Raw genomic sequence first — 19,690 nt, 5'->3', positions numbered from 1 at the left:
CCCACAACAGTGTAGCTCACAAGGAAAAATGCGGAACCAAGTCTCAGTGTAAATAGGAACCTTTCTTTTGGTAATTCGTGTTTCCACTCCGGAGTCATAACAGAGTGACACGAGACCCGGGAAGAGGGAAAAAGAGAAGATGGCACGGGCGGCTAAGGTAACGTTAACTTTCGGGTGAAAGTGCATACATTCATACTGACTACTACAGTTTCTAGTTGTGTTAGCTATTAATTTAAGTAGGCATTTGTCAAAAGTTACAAGCAAATCCTTAAATGTAATTCTTTCAGTTTCGGACATGTAGCGACATGTTGAGATTGACTAGCAAACGCTGTCACGCCCCCTATTGAATGTATATGAGACCATAGTCCATACAAAGAAAGCTAACTTGACACAATGATAATCCTGACTGTGACAACCTTTCATGGCCTTAAAATAATAACTTGATAAAAAAAAGAAGAAGCTTTGAATGTCTATGTCTGTCTGTTAACCTGTCATTGATAGTTTATTATCTCTGATGTATTGTGCAATTCAAAGAGTATCACCTTGATTAGAATAGATTAGAAAACTCTTATTTGAACTTATTTGACACTTATTTGAGCATTCAGCTCACAATCATAACACATGGTAAAAGTGAAATCACCTATTTAAAATAAAATGCTAAAATGCATCCTGTGCATTAATAATACAGTTTAAGCATTTCAGTGTTGTTTTGATTTAGCTACTGAAACGTGCTGCTGTTTTCTTTCATGTAGTCAGCGTTGGTGCTGTGCATGGATGTGGGGTTCTCCATGGCCAACTCTGCCCCAGGCGAAGAGCCTCCCTTTGAACAAGCCAAAAAAGTCATCCAGAAGTTTGTCCAGCGCCAGGTACCTTACAAGCTTCAACACATTTGTAAACAAACTCCAGCAAGAGTCCTCTATCCTCCTTGTTGACATATAATGGAAATGCTTTTTTTTCTCCCCAACAGGTATTCGCTGAGACTAAGGATGAATTGGCTTTGGTTCTCTTTGGTACGGACAGCACCAAGAACCCATTAGACCGAGACGGCCAGTACCAGAACATCACTGTCCATCGCCCGCTCATGATGGCCGATTTTGAGCTTCTGGAGGAAATTCATAGTCAGATTCATCCTGAGAGCCAGCGAGCTGATTGTATCTTTTTTCACCAGTTATTCCCCCTCAGTGACGTGGGATTGTTTATTCAGCAGGGGTATGGATATAACCGAATGAAAAATACATCTGCTCAAATGATTTATAGCATGTTGGATTTAATGTTGAATGGAGCTGCTCATCTGCATGCTTACTTGTTGTTTTCAGTGTGCACTTAAAATGTACAATAGGGGCGCCCCGGTGGCTCATCGAGTAGAGCGCGTATCATAAGGCTCAGTCCTTCCCGCAGCGACCTGGGTTCAAATCCGGCCCGCGGTCCTTTGCTGCATGTCCTCTCCTTGCTCTCGCCCATACTTTCCTGTCTCTCTCTCACTATATCTGTCCAATAAAGCATAAAATGCCAAAAATAAATCTTAAAAAAAAAAAAAAGTACAATAAAGTAGAAACCTTGGTGAGGTAAGGATCAGCCCACTTACTTTATGGATGATTGTGGAATCGTATTTGTGTTAATCCTTTTTTTTGAGAAGCTATTGCCTCCTTAACTGCTGTTCATCAGGGCTGGATGCTCTTGTTGTCTGCATGGATATCCTTCAGAAAGAAACACTGTAAGATTACTTTTCAACGCCTTTTTCTTAGAACTAGTTCTTGTTGTTCGCTGAGAAACAAAACACTTGTACGACTTGAACCACTAGAACGGCTGTTTTTTAAGTCATAGGACATTGTGTTTTGGTTTTGTTTTCAGGGGGAAGAAGTATGATGGACTCAACATTGCCCTCCTGACTGACCTCAGCACCCCGGTCAACCCTGACGACCTGGATGTTATTATTGGAAACCTGAATAGAGCTGGCATCGCCTTGCAGTTCTTGTAAGGTTCAGAGACATACACTGTGTGTCATTTTAAAGCAGAAATCTGTCTATGTGACCCAGCATATTGTTGAATGTTGTATATTATAGATTTTTGCATATTACACAATAGGGGTGATTCAATTATTTTGTTTAATTATTCATTATTGAAAAAGTGCATTTTTATCAAACCTTTTCTGATGTGAAATAGGTCTGATGTAAAGTTCAGTGAGCCTTGTTTCATGGCATTTGGTCACATACTTCCTTCCTCTCCCTGCTTGATTGACCGATTCTGACATTGATTCTGAAAATTTTGCCTTTTCTAGCTTGCCGTTCCCTGTGGAAGAGGACGATGACGATGATGATGAGGAGAGTGGAAGAGACGGGGAGAGAAGAGGCTCCAGTCTGCCAGGAACAGGGAAAGGTCTGTCCAGGGAGCAGCAGCAAGGCCTGGAGATGGTCAAAAAGATCATGCTGACTCTGGATGAAGAGGAAGGCTTGGATGAAGTTTACACCCTCAGGTTATTTTTTTGTCTTGCTTCATTTTGTCTTGATGTATGCTCTTGTTTAATCTCCATTCAAGTCCAATCCTTCTACATCAATGAAGAGTAGTGAACACTATCTTTGGATGATGTCATTGACCTTTGTTATTCCTGTGCTTGGCTCTTGTAGTGATGCAGTGGAGAAGCTGTCCATGTTCAAGCGTATCCAGAGGAGGCCCATGCCCTGGCCCTGCCAGCTGACCATTGGCAGCTCTCTGTCCATCCGCATTGTTGGGTACAAAGCAGTAAGTTGATTGTCAAGTACACTTGATGAATATACATGCTTATTACACGGCTTTGTTGAATATCAGTTCTGATTGGCCAATAAACGCATTCTGAGGTCTGTTATTTCTGAAGAACAGACTGCTGTCTCACATTTAATCATGTCACTCCACAGTCAAAAAGTCTGGTTGATTTTGTTGATTTCTAATCAAATGAACTAGCGACACCTTGTGGCAAAAAGATGTTACTCCTTGGTTACTGCAGACAGTCCTGCTGGACTATTATTTGGCGGAAGCTCAAAAGTTACTAAGTATTTTGTGTCAAATGATAATGTCTTTGGTAAGTGCCTGTGTAATAAGCGGGACAATGTACAGCATGCTGGTGATTATTGCAAAATAAGCCTCTTCAGGGCAATCTGCGTCACATCGAGGTCTTCGATCACTCTGTCAGGGCTTAATTTACAATAATTACCGGCTCACTGTACATTATCTTCTACATAATTATGTATCTATTGATATTTGAAGTAATATCGCATAGTAATTTTGTACTGTAATGTTGGAACAGGAGCATTGCTGTATGATATGGTAGTTATGTATGTCTGGTGTGTTGGTGATGTTTCAAAATAATATTTCCTCACATTTTTTTCACATCACTATTGGATCATTCAAACACATACACAATGGGTACATCAGTAATAGTTAAATAGTCTTCTTGATCGATCTGGAGTAATCGTATTCAGAGCTGCTGTCCTCATCATGTCTCATAATGTCATCATCATGTCTTCCAGGTGACTGATGAGAAACTGAAGAAGTCCTGGATTACAGTTGAAGCTCAAACCAACCAGAAAGAAGATGTGAAGAAAGAGACTGTCTACTGTCTGGACGATGACAATGAGACAGAGGTGCAGAAGGATGACACCATTCAGGGTAGGAATGTGCTTGCTTGCTGCCACACACACACACACACACACACTCGTCTCATCACATTCCTTTCCCACTGGAGTGGAAATGGTATTCAAAATCAAATTGCTTGTTCAAAATTTGTATTATTATACTTGTCAAATCAGACTCTAAATTGTATTCATTAGTTCACGTCTTTTCTCTGTGCAGGTTTCCGCTATGGAAGTGACATCGTTCCCTTCTCCAAAGTAGACCAAGACCAGATGAAGTACAAGCACGATGGGAAAAGCTTTGCTGTTCTAGGCTTCGCCAAACAGAACACGGTATTGTACTTTTTATGTTGGTGTAATCGCACATGGCGTCTAAAGAGTATTAAACAAATGTGGAACAATGCGAAGATAAATGTAACGACTGTGAGTTAAATTGTGTTCAGTCTGTATGTTATTTCTCTGTCTACCTTTACCTACTCTCTGTTTTCACACTCTGTCTGCAGGTACAACGCCATCAGTTCATGGGGAACCAGGTCGTCAAGATGTTTGCTGCCAAGGATGATGAGGTGAGAATGGAGCAAATGAGTCCATAGTTGTTTTAGGGCTGGGTGATATATCTTATAATATCGATATCGTGATATCAGACTAGATATCATCTGGGATTTTGGTTAAATTGTGAAATAACTTAAATGTTACTGTAAAATAAACGATTGGCTTTACCTGTTAATCATATCCACATTACTTATTACTGATTACACATTACTGATTACTAATGATCATTGCTAATTTTCAAAATTTTCTTAAATATCTTATGAAAGCACGAATACTCATCCATAAAATATTATGACATTATTGATATTGAGGTAGTCGGTCTAAAATATTGTGATATTTGATTTTGTGAACATCTACAGTTGTTACAGTTCATACTGATGCAAATCTGTTTCCTTCTGTGTCTGAGCAGCATGCGGGAGTGGCGCTGTCGGCTCTCATCCGAGCGCTGGACGAACTCAAGATGGTGGCCATTGTACGTTACGCCTATGACCGACGCAGCAACCCTCAAGTAGGAGCAGCCTTCCCCTGCATCAAGCAGAAGTATGAGGTGAGATCACGGCCTAAACATGCTGCCTTTCCCACTAGATTAACGGAATCTGTGTTAAATATCTCAGAGCTAACGGCACCGTCCCTCGCACTCCACAGTGTCTGATGTACGTTCAGCTGCCCTTCATGGAAGACCTCCGACAGTTTACATATCCTTCTCTTGAAAACAACAAGAAGTTCACTCCCTCAGGTACTATTACTGCATCTCATGCTTACTTACACAACTCATGCTGCTTTAATAATACTTACTTTATTACACTTCTAGTAAGGAGTTAAAAAGGAATTTCACTTGTGTAAGGTATGAGCTCTGGCTTATCCTCAGACCTGGTTTATGTGCTCAAGGTAAAAAAGAAACCAGTCTGAATGTTTCTGAGAGGAAGAGGAAAAATTTACTTTTGTGTTTTTTTGTGATGCCTCTAGAGACCCAGCTGTCTGCTGTGGACTCTCTGATTGACTCGATGATGCTGGTAGAGGAGGATGAGAATGGACAACAAGAGGACATGTTCAAGGCCCACCACATTCCCAACCCTGCCTTCCAGAGGCTCTTCCAGGTACTGCAGTCCAATTTGTGTTGGAGCTCTTTAAAAAAATACACCACTACACTTCCATTACGTCTGAGTGGAGCAGTTGGCAAAGTTTGGCAATGTGCTGTAGTTTGGTATGGTGGAGCAGGCAATCTTTCCAGGTAATTGTTATTTTAGGATTCTAATATATTTTGCAAATTTAAATTCCACACAAAAATCTGTTTAAAAATGACAGTTTAAAAATCTGTCATTCTGTTTAAAATGACAGTGATTGCAGTTTTTATTTATCATCCCAGTTTTTCCACAATGCATGTCAAATGAAGGCACTTGCTAACAAGCAGATTATTAAGTTTTTCTTTCTTGCAATTTTTGATGATCCTTGCAATTGCACTGCAAATAGTGCACAAATTACTTTTGTAATTTTGTAAAAACGTTTTAAAAACAAAAGCATTTCTGTGTGCAGAAATCCCAGGAAAAACTTCTGGATGAACTGGATAGTGGTCATGTAATCTGTTGGTCCGAACAATATATCCCACAAAGATTTCTTTCATTTTTGAATCACTGTACTGTACTTGGATATATTTTGCTAGTTACCTATAATACTTCTCCCTCAACCACTATCTATCTCACCACCCACCCCCACCCTCTGCCTCAGTGTCTGCACCATCGGGCGGTGTGCCCCGACACCCCTCTCCCCTCCATGGAGCCGTGGCTGAAGGCTGCTCTCGAACGTCCCAGGGCAATCAGTGCACAATGCCAGGCTCCACTAGAGGAGATGAAGAGGAAGTTCCCTCTGAAGGAGGTGGAGAAGAAAAAGCAGCTGAAGACCAGTGCTCAGATTTTTGGCAAAGGGTAGGTCTGGAGCCTTTTAGTCATGTATGGAAAATGCATATTGTGTTGCCAAAATCTATGCCAGTAGGGGTAATGTATGGATGTATTGGAACTAAACACAGAATATTACATGTTCAGATAAAAGATCCTGTTTTAGTTTTAGATTTAGTAGTTTTTTTGAGTGTGTAGGATATCTGTGTGTCTGGGGTTTTACTAATTATTTGCTTTATCTTGTCTGTTGACCAGAAGAGCACCCCTTAGTTCACCTTTGTCGAGATTGTATTATTAAATTATTGCCAGTCTAACTCTTTCTCCCTACATAGTGCTGAGGAGCCGGATGCCAAGAAGGCAAAAGCGGATGAGGAAGAGGAGGAATACAACCTGGCTGACATTGCTGAAGGCACCGTTACTTCGGTGAGAGGCAGAGGGCGCTAGATGACATGATAATCCCAAGCAGATACTACTTTATATCCATATCAGCCCATGCGAATAAAGTACTTGACCACTTGTTCTAAAGGAGTGCTTTTAATTTAACATTTTAACTTGATTCTCACCCATGCTTAATACTTCACCAGGTGGGTAGCGTGGATCCAGCCCGAGACTTCCGTTCTCTGATCAAGCAGAAGAGTCTTCCATTTGGAGAGGGTGAGATCCAGTTTTTGTGTGTGTCTTTTCTGAGCAGCTGTCTTGATGAACATTTTGTCCAATTGCATTAAATGACCATGACTCATGTTCAGCCCTAGTAATTCTGTTTATCTTTTTGTTTGGTTGTGGTGACCCCTGTGTCCTTCCCAGTCTGTCAGCAGCTGACTCACAGGATAGAGCAGTTGCTTAGCAACAAGAACACGCACTACTACATGAAGTGCATCACCTGTATCCAGACTTTTAGAGAGCAGTCGGTTAAGGTAAATAAACATTCCCTATGATCCATCTGGCTAATGCATGAAGACGTGAGTGCATCCGTCTTAAGAAGCCGTGTGAGATAATCTTGAGATATCAGAATGCATAGATTTGGCTTTGCTCTGGAGATTATGAGTCAGCTTGAAAAGATTACAGTGAGTCTGTTTCGTCTGTCATAATTTGAACTGGGGCCAGTTCTTGTGTGTGTGTGTGTGTGTGTGTGTGTGTGTGTGTGTGTGTGTGTGTGTGTGTGTGTGTGTGTGTGTGTGTGTGTGTGTGTGTGTGTGTGTGTGTGTGTGTGTGTGTGTGTGTGTGTGTGTGTGTGTGTGTGTGTGTGTGTGTGTGTGTGTGTGTGTGTGTGTGTGTGTGCGCACGGAGATGTTGAGGAGTTGTGAGTAGAATCATAAATGGATTTTGAATGTTTCATATCTTTCCTAATTCAGCTGGGGAATGCTGATCTGTACAACAGCTACCTCCAGTCCCTGAAAAAGAGCATTCCAAACAGAGGCCTACAGGTCTTCTGGGACCTGCTGGTCCAAGGTATGATAAGCCTCTTTATTGGGGGCAGCAGGTTTTCTTCCTCTTGATATGAAATTTGTCCCTAATGTGTTTTGGGTCCAAGATAAGTAGATTAGTCAAAAGGGAGAGTTGATGTTTCAAAGCCAGCTGTCTGGCTAAAAAGTCTGCTAGGCTGCTAAAAGTTTTCAGTGTCTGTGGGCTTAATGCGGGCTATTTGATTGACAGATGCCATAACTCTGATCAGCAAGGACGAGGTTGAAGGAAGCACCATATCCAAAAATGATGCTAATCAGGTAACTTTTGGAAAACTCCCCTACTTAAACCATTGTGAGCTAGGTGAGTGTGTTTTACTATGTGTTTGTAGTTGAATGTGATCTTGATACGTTGTCCTTGTCAGTACTGACTGAAGCCTGTTTTGTCCTTAGTTTCTGGTTACAGAGGAGAAGAAAGAGGAGGCGGCTGCACCAGCAATGGAAGATACTGGAGATGTGGATGACTTGGTAAGTGTTTGTGTGAAATATGTTGTTTGAGACGGCCATCTTCGGCTTTCTAATGCTTGCCTGTTGTGCCTTAAACACATGTTAACGTCATTTGCCGTACACTTGCCGGATGTGTCTGTGTGTGTGCCTGATGGTGTGTCTGGCCTATTAAGACATTTGATATAACCTCTTAAGTCCTATTTCTTTTTTCTTCTCTTCCTGTGCAGCTGGACATGATGTAACAAGGGAGGCCGTGAGAGGCTTCTCCAGTGGACATTAAGAAATATTAGAAGAATGCAATCATTCAGCCAGACCAAACTGATTAAGCTGTCCATTGTTCTGCCTCTCACTTGGAGACCACAGATACTTTGTAGTACATCACACTACTGTGAGTAGGCAAGCAACTGTTAATATTGAGTCACTGCATGCATACTGCATAGAACATGGATTAGTGCGGTTTGCATCAGTATGACTCATGTCACTTCTCTCTAAAATGTATCAGAACTACACATAATGCAGACTGTGGGTATGTCTTGTTTGTAGCATCTTCAAAATCTCCAATTTTAAATGTCAAAATGTCTGTAATTCTTCATGAATCTCTGGTTTTAAGAAGTTAACATTTTGTTAGTGATTCACTGTAATGCTATGATACAGTGAGTGCTTTGAATCTTTCGAGATTTATTTGCACCTTAAAGCCTTTGGTACTTTACAGAAAACGGCACTGCTGTCTAACAAACTACGGGTTTATCGTCTAACATTAGTGTATCAATAAAGCTTTATGGTTGATGAAGAGTGCACAAGTACATTGTTGTAAAACAGTATGTCCACGGTGAATACATTTTCCGGCCAAATCTAGTTAAGTACAAACTATGAATATTAAGTGACGTCATTTGCATCCTTTACAATGCTCAGTAGAATCCATAGTAAACCAGTATCTCCTCGTGTTTAAAATGCTAGATAAAACAGCAGTAGCACTGATATAATGTTCGTGGCCAGTAGACAGTGGTCCCTCTTTAACATACCCACTGGATGAAACGGTCAAAGAAACTGGACTGGGATAAATCAGAGATATCTTTTCCTTTGAAGATGGCCTCCTGGTCATCCATGGCCAGCTTCATCAAGACTTCCTGGTCGACGTCATTTCCTGTGACAATCACTGTGGAGACGGCCTGTGCTCTGCGCATGGCGGCGACCGCTTCCTCCAGGTTCTTGTTGTCAGTGATGCCATCAGTAATGAAAACAAATGAAATCTCTGAATTGCGTCTCGTTTGGCGGAGACCTCCGGTAATCAAGAGATTGTTGATGGTGTGGAGGATGGCAGGCCCCACACTGGAGGAAGAATCCAAGTAAGGCATGCGTGCCAAGCCATCGGAGATGACGACAGGGTCATGTGTGAGAGGGAAAGCCACTTCGTACTCATTCTCCTTGCCGTATTGTATCACTGCCAAGCGCGCTCGCATACGATCATTCTTATTCCGGGCCAAGGTCAGAGTGTCTGCCACCTTCTGCAAAAATCCACGGACATGGCGGAAGTTCTCCATGCCGAGGCGCTCTGAGCCGTCTAGTAGGAAGACCACATCCACTGGTCGCTGGGCACACTTGGCCACATCAGGCTCTGTAATAAGTCAACAAATCACTCAGCTCTCAACTGTTGACTTTCAGTGGCACTGCATTCCAACTTTGGACAAACAACAATGAATCACTGACAATGAATAAAGCTTACCACTTTTGCAGGGGAGATCCGGACACACTGTCACTGGGTCTAGAAGGGAAATCAAACAGACGAGAATCACACAAATGGTCAAGAGGACAAACATTGTTCTCCTGCTGAGCTCAAGAATGCTTACACTAACTCTTAAAATATAACCACAGAGAAGTATAATTCCTGGGTGTATCGTTAGAGGCTCACCGGGACAGAGCACATTCTCCATCTTGTCTATGAAGTCTTCAGCCACCAAGTCAGCGAAACGCTTCATGCCAGTGACACGGTCCTTCTGTTGGCACGCTATCGACCCCAGGATCTCGTCGTCCCCTGTCTGTCCAAACATGTCACCAACCCCAATGGCGTTCACCACCACACTGTTGTCATTGCAGAGGTAGGTGAGCAGATCATCGTCGTCGCGTGGGTCAAAGCGTCCATCCGTGACCACAACCACAGATACTTTGGCTCTGGCTCTTCGGCTGTCCCTGATGAGGTTATCATAGGCGAACTTGAGAGCTGAGGGTGTGAAAGTGCCCCCAGCAATCCACTGTAGACTCTTCACTGCCGTCTTGAAGGCAGACATGGAGTTGATGTTCACGTCATTGAGATGAATGGCCTCAAAGGTCCCGTTGTGACTGTATTGTACAACTCCAACTCTCGTGCCTACAGGAGGCAGGCATGTTAGAGAAACATTCAAACACAATGCATTCAATCAAGAAAGTATTTCAGTAGTTAACATATTAACCAAACAAGGCAACAGTAAACATGTCGTCCCCCACAAATGATGCAGTCCCCCTTTGGGTCAATTAGTGCAGTTTTAAAAATGCCAGAATGGAGCAATGAGACACATCATTCCATTAACTTTACTGAAAATCCGATCAGAGATATTGTTCAGGACATACAATTAAACAATAATTCATAATAATAAACAATAATTTTGAAAATGCCAGAACAGAGCAATGACATGCATCATTCCCTGAAATTTCGTCAAAATCTAGTAGGTGGCGTCCAAGATATTGTGTGTGGCAGACACGGGCCGATCCATAATCCCTCCCCAAATTTAATCGTGGGCGACAACCCAAAGTGAACAACATTTTTTGATGTTTTCGCTTTGTATTCTCATTACTTCTGATGTGAAATGACAATGTATATGAAACTGAAGTGCTAACTGTTTATTTAATATAGCTGAAAATGCAGTTAAAGCTGATAGTTTGACATCATAGTCATATCCAAAGTAATAATAAGAGTAGAGAGCCAACATATGATCCTGTCCAAATATTTTTGGATCTCACTGTATGTCCAATATGTTGATTAACCGATTTGATCTTTGGAAATAGTTTGTCTTTTATGGCAGCCTCTGCTTCTTGTCCTTTAAAAACCTGTCTGCAAAAGGATTTATAGAGAAGTTTCTGTGCTCTGTGTTTTTGCTTAACTGTACCGGTTAGTGATGCGGGGTCGTTGGCCATAGAGCCCAGTCTGTTGATGGTGTTTATAACAAAGTTCTTCTCCAGGGTGAAGTTTGTCAGCCCAACGCTCTCTGAGCTATCAATTACAAACACAATGTCCAAGGCTCCACAGCGTTTCTCACAGTCTGGCAAAAGACAAGAACAGGATTAGTGTGTTGAAAGAAACTTTCTGGCTGTTTTTGCTTCATCCTTGTCTATATTATCTTAGCACATATCTATCTATATGATGGTGATGACAATTGCTTACCACAACAACCACACGTCTCCCTGATGTAAGTCATGACATCACATTCCTGCAATGAAAGAAAGGGATGCAGATCAGTAGTAATGCATCTATGGGAAATAGATGAATATAACAGTTAAAATCGTAATGCTTATTAAATGTTACTCACAGAGAGTCCAGGATCCCCAACTGGTCCAATGTCACCCTGCACACACACAGCATAAGCAGAGAGGGATGCAATTTGATCTAAAATATGCAGACACGGTCAAGTCATTATTTGAGTGTAGTGGCTGTTGCTTACATCAGGTCCAGGTTCCCCTCTGGGCCCTCTCTCTCCCGGCTCACCCTGTGGACCTGGCTCCCCCTTAACATTAGAAAACAGACATTTTTCAGTAGAAGTGAGTCATTTTTCTGCATAAGAACTTTGCATTTCTTTGAATGAACATGGTTTTGGTCAATTCTGGTTTCAATTAACCCGACTAGTCTGTAGTAGACTTTTGCAATCCCTTTTGTTTTTAATCGCCGTTTATCATGTGCATTTCACTATGAACGAAGCACTACTGAAGCACTATGAACGACTCGGTACAACAAAACATCTTCAAATATGTCATTAGGTGGATGTTTTTATCCAAAGTGCCTTACAATGAGTATGTACATTTTTAGCAAGGATGGCCCCAATGGTACTCAAACCCAATACCCTGCCAATGTTAGTGGAATGTTTTGCTCATTGAACTACACAGCATAAGGCAAAGTGACAGTCATTTACACCTTCACTTTTTTTGGGCTGGGCCATAGACACAGCACCATACACTTCCCTACATTTTGCACATTACACCAGAACGAGGGACAACTAGTCTTGTTTAGTTACTCAGATCTTCAAACCTGCTCATAGGGGAGGAGCTTATCTCCTGTTCCTCTGGTGTGAAGCAGCTTTCTGTGGGTTGTACAAGCCCCTGGACAGGACACAGGCAGCTCTGATCGAAATCCAAAGTGCACTGCATTGCATGTAGATCGGTTAATTCGTTAAACTTACAGGCTCTCCTGGTGTTCCGCTGTCTCCAGGTGCTCCTTTGGGGCCACATTCACCTCTGCTCCCCCTGGGTCCTTTTCTGCCCGGATCACCCCTGTCTCCCTGGGAAGAACAGTGTTGGTTTAAGATAGAAAATACGGCCTAATAAGACAATACTTTCACAAGACAAGCAGGAAACCGTACAGTGGGTCCTCTTGGTCCGGGATAGCTGAATCCCTGTCTTCCCATGTCACCCTTTGGAAAGAAAGAGGAGGAACAAAATGTTATAATGTTTAAAGAGATGCCCTTTTCTTTGCTGATTTTTAATATACAGCAAAGTTGGAAGAAAAGCCTCTTTGCCCACCTTTGGTCCACGGGGGCCGTGGTCTCCTCTCTGTCCAGGATCTCCAGGGTTTCCCATGGTGCCCTGCGACCAAGGAAAATTATATTCCATTAAGGCAGCATCATCTGCCGTGGATTATGCATGGATAATGTATCCACTCAAAACAAGAGAGCGGTTTGTGTTAGTGTTTATGGTATTTTAAGCTCTTGTAATGTATATTTTAAAGCAATGTTATAAACAACATACATTTCCCCCAAGGTTTCCTTGGTCTCCTGGCTTGCCTCTCGGTCCTGGTAGGCCTTGGTCCCCCTAGAAGAGAGAGAAAGTAACACAGAGAAACCACGATTACTGGACGTTACCTTTGCTCCAACCAAAATACAGTTGGTTTTATTCATGCTGATGTGAACTTGGCAATGCATGTTACTGGACAAATGTGAAAAAGCTTATTTCTTTTCTTTTGCCTGACACGTTTCTAGATAAGAGGCCCGGCTCAGGCTCTTTTGGCAGGACATCCAGTATATGAAGGCGTAACTTCAATAATGGAAATTCTAAGGAAGCCTTGCAGCTGCTGAGTCATCTACTTTCTAAAATCCACCCACGGCACCAATCCCCTCACCTTTGTGCCCTTGAGTCCGTCTTCCCCGGGTCGGCCTCTGCTTCCTTCTTGCCCTCGTTCTCCCTCAAAATAAATGAACATGTCAGGATTCGCACCACACCATTAATCATCACCAACAAATGTATACAAAACACAACACTAACTGAAAAGCAATAATTCTATCATCGGCGAAATATGTGAAGAATTTTCCTGTGAATGTGGCTGGGAAACGTCCTATAGCAACACTGAGCGAATTATACTGGTTAAGGAAGTCTTTATGATCTCCCTCTAGGAGTCACAGCCTGCAGAAAGATTTAAATCTCGGGGGACTAGTTTCTTTCAGTCTCTCTCATGCTGTTGAAAGCTGTTATTAGGGCTAGGGAATCCACTGGGATGTGTTGATGCTTCAAATAAGTTGTTTTCTGGCTTTCAGATTACCACTTAGCGTTTCAGCTCTCACTACGTCTTTCTTTTTACGTATTTTCTCTCTCTTGCACTTCTCCTTGCTTTTTTTTTTAGATACACTGAGATGAGTCATTCTGTTTTCTCTGAAATCTTGTTTTATTGTATTGTCAGGTCACTTTTAAAGAGGTTTTTGTTCTCAATGGGACTGGGAAAATAAAACATACTAAAAAATTACATTCATGAACTGAACAAATGATCAAATGATGTGCCGTAGATCTCTACAAGAGCACTAAACTTACCTTCTCTCCACTCGGCCCATCAGGTCCTTCTTTTCCCTTCAATCCAAAGTCTCCTCTCCTTCCCTGGTAACATTGATTTAATAGTAATTCATAACAACCTAAGACAAATTCTCATAATCAAAACAATTTACTTAAAAAAAAGTGGTTGAAATACAGGTTCGCCTTTTGGTCCAGGTGCACCGTCAAGCCCCTGCAAGAGTCAAACACAATAACTGTAATTTCAGATTAACTTCTGTAACATTCACCAACAGCAGTAATTGGAATAAAAATAGATCATATTTAAAATAAATCCAATCAATTATACCGGTCGTCCTTTTGTTCCTGGCAGCCCTGGAAAGCCGGGATTTCCTCTGTCACCCTTGGGAAAAGAAATTTGGTTCAATGGTTAAGGTCAGAGTATAGGGGAAGATGTTTTCTGTTGTAATGTGTTTATTTGAAGTCTACCTTTGCTCCTGGGTCACCCTCAGGGCCCGGGGGACCTGATTTCCCAGAGCGGCCTGGATCACCCTGAAATAAAACAAACAAAAAACATGCATCACCCATGGAGACATCACCCAAAAATACATTTTTAAAACGGTTCGCGAAAACTAAGCTTTGTCAATAAGTGTCTTTTAAAAATGAAATGAGATTGAAGGATTAAACAACAATATATAACATTGCAGTCAGGTGACAATTAAATGGGGAATTAAAGGAAATAGGATGCCATTTAGGATGCCAGTTAATGCTATTTATCCCCCTCACGTGAGGGAGAATTAAAGAGAAAACAGTGATCATCCTCTGGGTTTGATTTGAACAAATCAACCACTGATTTCAGTCCACATACAGACCTTATCTCCTGTTTTGCCCGGGGGTCCAGTGTCTCCAGCTTCTCCATGGTGTCCATCTGGTCCCTTCCAGAGACAAAACAAAACGTGTCATTAATTAAATACAGTTCAGCCCAGGAAACTAACTTTTTCATTCACTCCAAAGTGGCTGATGGATTCTAAAATTCACCAGCTATTCATTTTGCTAGCTAAATATAATTTCTAGCATAAATTTGGAGCTATGAACGATGTCTGGTTACCTTCCAAAGTGTTTTGTAGAGTAGATAAACTTACTCACTACAGTCAAAATATACCTTATTTTGTTAGTTTCCCACCCTATTACAGTAGATAATGCCTGATTTTTCAGTAGTGACTGTAATATGATATTAAAACAACACTTGATATAACTAAATCATCATGTATGACTACTGGACTCACCTTGTCACCTGGATCACCTTTGCAACCAGGAGCTCCAATTCGGCCAACTTTACCCTGAAGATTTTGCACAAACAATCACATCAGTATCCATAGAAGAGTCTCACTGTAAAACATTCACTTTGTCTTATTAAAGTACAGCAGTAGACTGAGACTCACCTTTTGTCCGTCAGTTCCATTCCTGCCAGATAGTCCTGCCACACCCTGATTATTCAAAGGACAGAAAATGAGTTATGTAAACATTCACTTTATATAGCAGATGTAGTAATAACAGGTAAACATGCATGTAAGCATAACATTTTAAAGGAAACGTTATTTACCTTTGCTCCACTCCCTCCAAGTTCACCCTGTGAAGGTAAAAGGGAACCATGAAACCAAATGTCACTCAATTAAATTTTATAGATCAACAGAAAAATAAAAATATAAAAATTTAAGTTTTACCTTGTCACCTATCAATCCAGTCTCTCCCTATATGAGAGTACAGAAGGACATGTTATTGAAAAAACAACAACATCCAGCATGGATAACTCTTGAGCACATGAAGTCATTAATCAATTTCCCATTTCTCAACAAACCTTTTGACCGGGTCGTCCAATTGGACCTTCGATACCAGGGTCACCCTGTGATATAAAAAATCATATTAGCAGGACAATACAACTTTTTAAAAGAATTCTAAATGTAATGATAATAATAATAACAATCACATTGATTCAAGTTTAGATCGTTGTAAGTTCCTGTAGTCAGAATCTCTGCCTACCTGTTGACCCTTTCCACCTTTTGGCCCTGGACGACCGCTGTCTCCTTTTGCACCCTATAAATGAACAAATAATTGACATTTCAAAAAGGTGACCTTTGAAATATGTTAAATATGCATTCCTAATGGATTTTTTTTGTCTGTTTTTTTTTTTGTACTTTTTTTTTTACTTTTTTTTTATACGATACTCACTTTCGCACCTGGGTACCCGTCTGGCCCAGGGATTCCAGGAGTCTCGAAACATGAATGTTGATAACACTACAAGATCAGAGAGCAGAGGATAAAAACAATTTTAATTGGTAAGATATGAAAACATATTAACGCTGACAGTTTCAACACCAGGAGAGATTTTGAACAATTCTTAAAAGATTAATATTGTCCAAAACCCCTTATCACAGACTAGTCTTGAACCTTTGAATTTTCTCAATGTAAAGTACTAATACATAATACTAATGCTAAAGTAATTTGTGCAGAAGGAGTTTCTAAATACAAAGCAGAGGTGTAGTGTCATGCACAGAGGTCTTACCTCTAAATAGGCTTGATATTTCTGTAAAGAAAAGAAAATAATCAGTCAGACACAAATAGCATTCCAACATAAGCATTCAATGGAGGGAAAAATCGCTTAGATCACCATGGCTTTTATGATACGATCAATGGAATCGGTCATTATTTTCGGTCGCCCGTCAACGATCTCCACAGCTATGTAGTCATCGCGGTATATTTCAGTGGGAGAGCTGGCTATCTCCCTCATTCCTAGCTCATCAAGGTTCCTGGACGCCGCCACTGAGAAAATATGGATCCCCTGCTCCCTGGCTCTCTCCGCTGACACCTTGATCCCTCCGCATGGATTTCCTGTCTCGTGACCATCGGTGATCACCACAGAGAAGAGGGCAGCCTTCCTCCCAGGGTAGTGGTGGGTCATCTCATAGGTCATGTTGGTGAGGGCGCAGTCGATGTAGGTGCCCTTGCCCAGGTATTTAATCCCGCTGAGGCTCCTGATGAAGTTCTCCCTGGTGGAGAACTGGCTGAAGACCACCTGCTTCTGGGAGAAGTGGAGTCCTCCTATGGACCAGGTGATCCGCACCTGGCCCCTGTACTCCTCATCGGCAAGCCTCTGGGCAAAGATCTTGGTGAACTCAACGATGTTTTCCACCAGTATGCCGGGTGGGGACTCCTGTAAGGCGATGGTCTCAGAGGTGTCGATGGTGAAATACAGTCTGATGGGACAATCGACGACCGCTGCGAGAGGAGAGAGCATGGACAGAGGTGTAAAGACACATACTGTAATGTTTGGTGCACCTAGTGTGCCCCATGAGACTGAAATTATAAATACATTACATGAAAATGCATGAATTCTAATGAAGTGGTTCCAAAAATAACATTGTAAGAAGTAACTGGGGTGCACATAATGTCATTTAATTGACCTGAATTTAAAGATCCTGGCTCACGTCCAGAGCTAAGTAAACTTCACTCACTCTCACAACCTTTAGGATTTGGTAGAGATGGAAGCGGAGGTGGAGTTGGTGCTGGTCCTGGTTCGTCACCTCGCCCTGGTATCGGCCTCGGTCCACGAGGGGTGACGCGTTGGGGGATTGCAGCTTGCAGGATGCACAGAAAGATGAACCCTGAAATCATCGCCATTTTCCTTAAACCCTAAGGAATGAGGATAGAGGGTGGATAGGACAGTCGTTGAAGCATTACTCCAACGCCCCCTTAACAAAGCAGGAAATAGCTGTCAAACAAGTGAGTCTTCACAGAAGGCATCTCCAGAGGGCTTTGGAATGTTTACCGCCATTTTAAACAATGTCAGTGAATAACCACATTTGTGTGGAAAAAGCAAGACAATATTTAAGTTAACAGTTGAAATGGAAAAGTTGGCTGCCTCACCACATCAGCATCCCTAGTCCAACTCAAACGCAATTAAACCTACAGCATATAGTCTGACAAATCTTTATCTGAATGTAAGGGTTCCCAAACAGTTTCATGTCAAGAGCCCCCAAAATAGACAAGCTTTAGACCATGGTGGACCCCCATTGGATGAGATTTTGTGTAAGGGAACCCCATCTGATAAGAGCTTTGCTGTTCTCAGAGACAACAGAGAACAGTCTGGATAGTGATACCTATGATGAAAATAGAAAAAGTCCTATAACCTATATAAACTTCAAATGAATAGAATAATAGTGAGATGAAACTATTGCTTATTTTGTTGGTGAACCTCTGCAACCTGCTAAAGGAGCCCACATTATGAACCACTGGCCTTCTTTACCATACTGTGTATCACTACTTGCTACAGTAGAATTAAAAATTCTCCAGAAAGCACACATCCGCTACATTTGGAATCGAGGAGACATAAATAGATCCAATAAATATGCAATCAAACAATTAGCTCATATTTAGCCAGTTACTTCATACTTTGAGCTGTATTTCTACACTGCACTAAACTGTTGGGAAACTCAAATGAAGGAAAGTTTACTCACCACGGCGACTCTAATAAGAATGTAAAACTAACGTTGCGACTCTGGAAAATGTCAGGGAATTCGAGCAATTTCCAAAGACTGTACAGATAGTCATCTCTGTCGGTAAACTCCCATATCGGCGAACTCAATCAGGGTCAACACTTGGTCGAGTGGCCGCCTTCTTTCATGTGTAGCTCAGGCTGTGGACGCACAGGCGCGTCTGCTGGGGCGCGCAGCCTTAGATGGAGCAGAAATCCTTTGGAGAATAATCAATGTTCAATCACAGCCTACTATTTCAAATAGGCGGAAACTGCATTCAGGAAATAGGGGGCTGCGTCTAAATAGAAGACCCAAGTAATATTACTGTAATACTGTAAACTAGTGGCTATAATAGGCCTATAGATACAGCTACATGCACACCTTGAAATTAAAGAGCAGCTATAGACTTTTTTCATTATGTATTCAGTAACTAACATTGTGTGTCTAATGTAGCAAACTGTAGACAGTAATTTTCAATAAATGTTAAAGCTAGTAATTTTCTTGATAGTGTATACCAAACAGGACATTGTTCCAATACTACTGCCCATTTTAATTGAGGTGTTTTATTCAACTCTGAATCTGTGCTTTTTATTAGTGTAGGCTATGCTTATAACCTGGTGCATAAAAGTTGTGATTTAATAAAAATATGATCAGGATTCCTTTGTCCTGACTTGACAGAATAAATGTGACAGTCTGAAAGACTGATTCTCTCTCCACAGTGCAGCTTTACAAACACTTGAACCAGACTTCTCCATAGCCTTACATGGAAAGAGCTGCTCACGCTCAAGGTTTGTGTACATTTCAAGGCTGTAGCATGAATGATGTGTCTCTGTGGGCCCTCCTGTAGTAGTTCAACTGCTGCAACTGTTTTAATTAGGTTGCCACAGCGTCAGCGGTGCTAACCTATTATTATTATTATTAAACCTATTATGTTTAGTAGTAGTATGTATTCAGTCCAATAACTCAGGCATAGATTGTTGAATTTTTTTCAAATTTGGCACATATAGTCCTGCTGACTAAACTGGCACAAACAATGGTACTGATTGGCCCATAGGGAACTCTATAATAAGCCCTCACAGTCTAAGGCTCAGCCCTGCTGTGCCGTTAATCATAGAGATGTGAAACTTGGTACAGATAGGCCTATGTATGCATAAATGATTGGCTGTCACTTTGGATTTTTTTATAAACCTTAAATCTTCCTCTCA

The 19,690-nt window shown here is 41.5% G+C and overlaps 2 protein-coding genes across 3 annotated transcripts; one reads left to right on the top strand and one right to left on the bottom strand.

Annotated features, from left to right (window-relative positions):
* Positions 1-114: 114 nt before the first annotated feature.
* On the top strand, positions 115-8,323 carry xrcc5 (X-ray repair complementing defective repair in Chinese hamster cells 5). The gene is made up of 21 exons (XM_071517402.1): positions 115-157; positions 753-866; positions 968-1,151; positions 1,666-1,714; positions 1,852-1,974; positions 2,279-2,473; positions 2,625-2,739; positions 3,504-3,642; positions 3,826-3,938; positions 4,109-4,171; positions 4,567-4,704; positions 4,803-4,893; positions 5,124-5,254; positions 5,883-6,079; positions 6,382-6,472; positions 6,634-6,703; positions 6,854-6,963; positions 7,402-7,498; positions 7,703-7,770; positions 7,903-7,977; positions 8,184-8,323. The coding sequence occupies exons 1-21, from the start codon at positions 140-142 to the stop codon at positions 8,196-8,198; spliced, it is 2,196 nt and encodes a 731-aa protein (XP_071373503.1). The 5' UTR covers positions 115-139; the 3' UTR covers positions 8,199-8,323.
* A 640-nt stretch (positions 8,324-8,963) lies between these two features.
* LOC139642528 (collagen alpha-2(VI) chain-like) lies at positions 8,964-18,629 on the bottom strand. Of its 2 annotated transcripts, none has more exons than XM_071517395.1 (28): positions 18,468-18,629; positions 17,466-17,643; positions 16,622-17,229; positions 16,517-16,537; positions 16,183-16,248; positions 15,994-16,047; positions 15,812-15,856; positions 15,678-15,704; positions 15,557-15,583; positions 15,396-15,440; positions 15,240-15,293; positions 14,826-14,888; positions 14,443-14,505; positions 14,303-14,356; positions 14,153-14,188; positions 13,999-14,061; positions 13,316-13,378; positions 12,946-13,008; positions 12,721-12,783; positions 12,561-12,611; positions 12,381-12,479; positions 11,649-11,711; positions 11,517-11,552; positions 11,372-11,417; positions 11,097-11,249; positions 9,866-10,321; positions 9,680-9,718; positions 8,964-9,571 (listed from the first exon to the last, which is right to left on the bottom strand). In XM_071517395.1, exons 2-28 carry the CDS (start codon positions 17,629-17,631, stop codon positions 8,970-8,972), a joined length of 3,126 nt encoding a protein of 1,041 aa, XP_071373496.1. In that variant the 5' UTR covers positions 17,632-17,643; positions 18,468-18,629; the 3' UTR covers positions 8,964-8,969. The 2 variants fall into 2 exon arrangements, with proteins under 2 accessions (XP_071373496.1, XP_071373497.1); XM_071517396.1 differs by having other exon boundaries at positions 17,475-17,643.
* Positions 18,630-19,690: the final 1,061 nt, after the last annotated feature.

Source organism: Centroberyx affinis, unplaced genomic scaffold (genome assembly GCF_046629955.1).
Source record: "Centroberyx affinis isolate AG114_WGS23_722 - 3 ecotype Tasmania unplaced genomic scaffold, CSIRO-AGI_Caff_v1 ptg000490l_1, whole genome shotgun sequence".
Classification (NCBI taxonomy): Eukaryota; Metazoa; Chordata; class Actinopteri; order Beryciformes; family Berycidae; genus Centroberyx; species Centroberyx affinis.
Note: the sequence above shows the minus strand (reverse complement) of the source record. Positions and strands in the feature narration are given on the sequence as shown.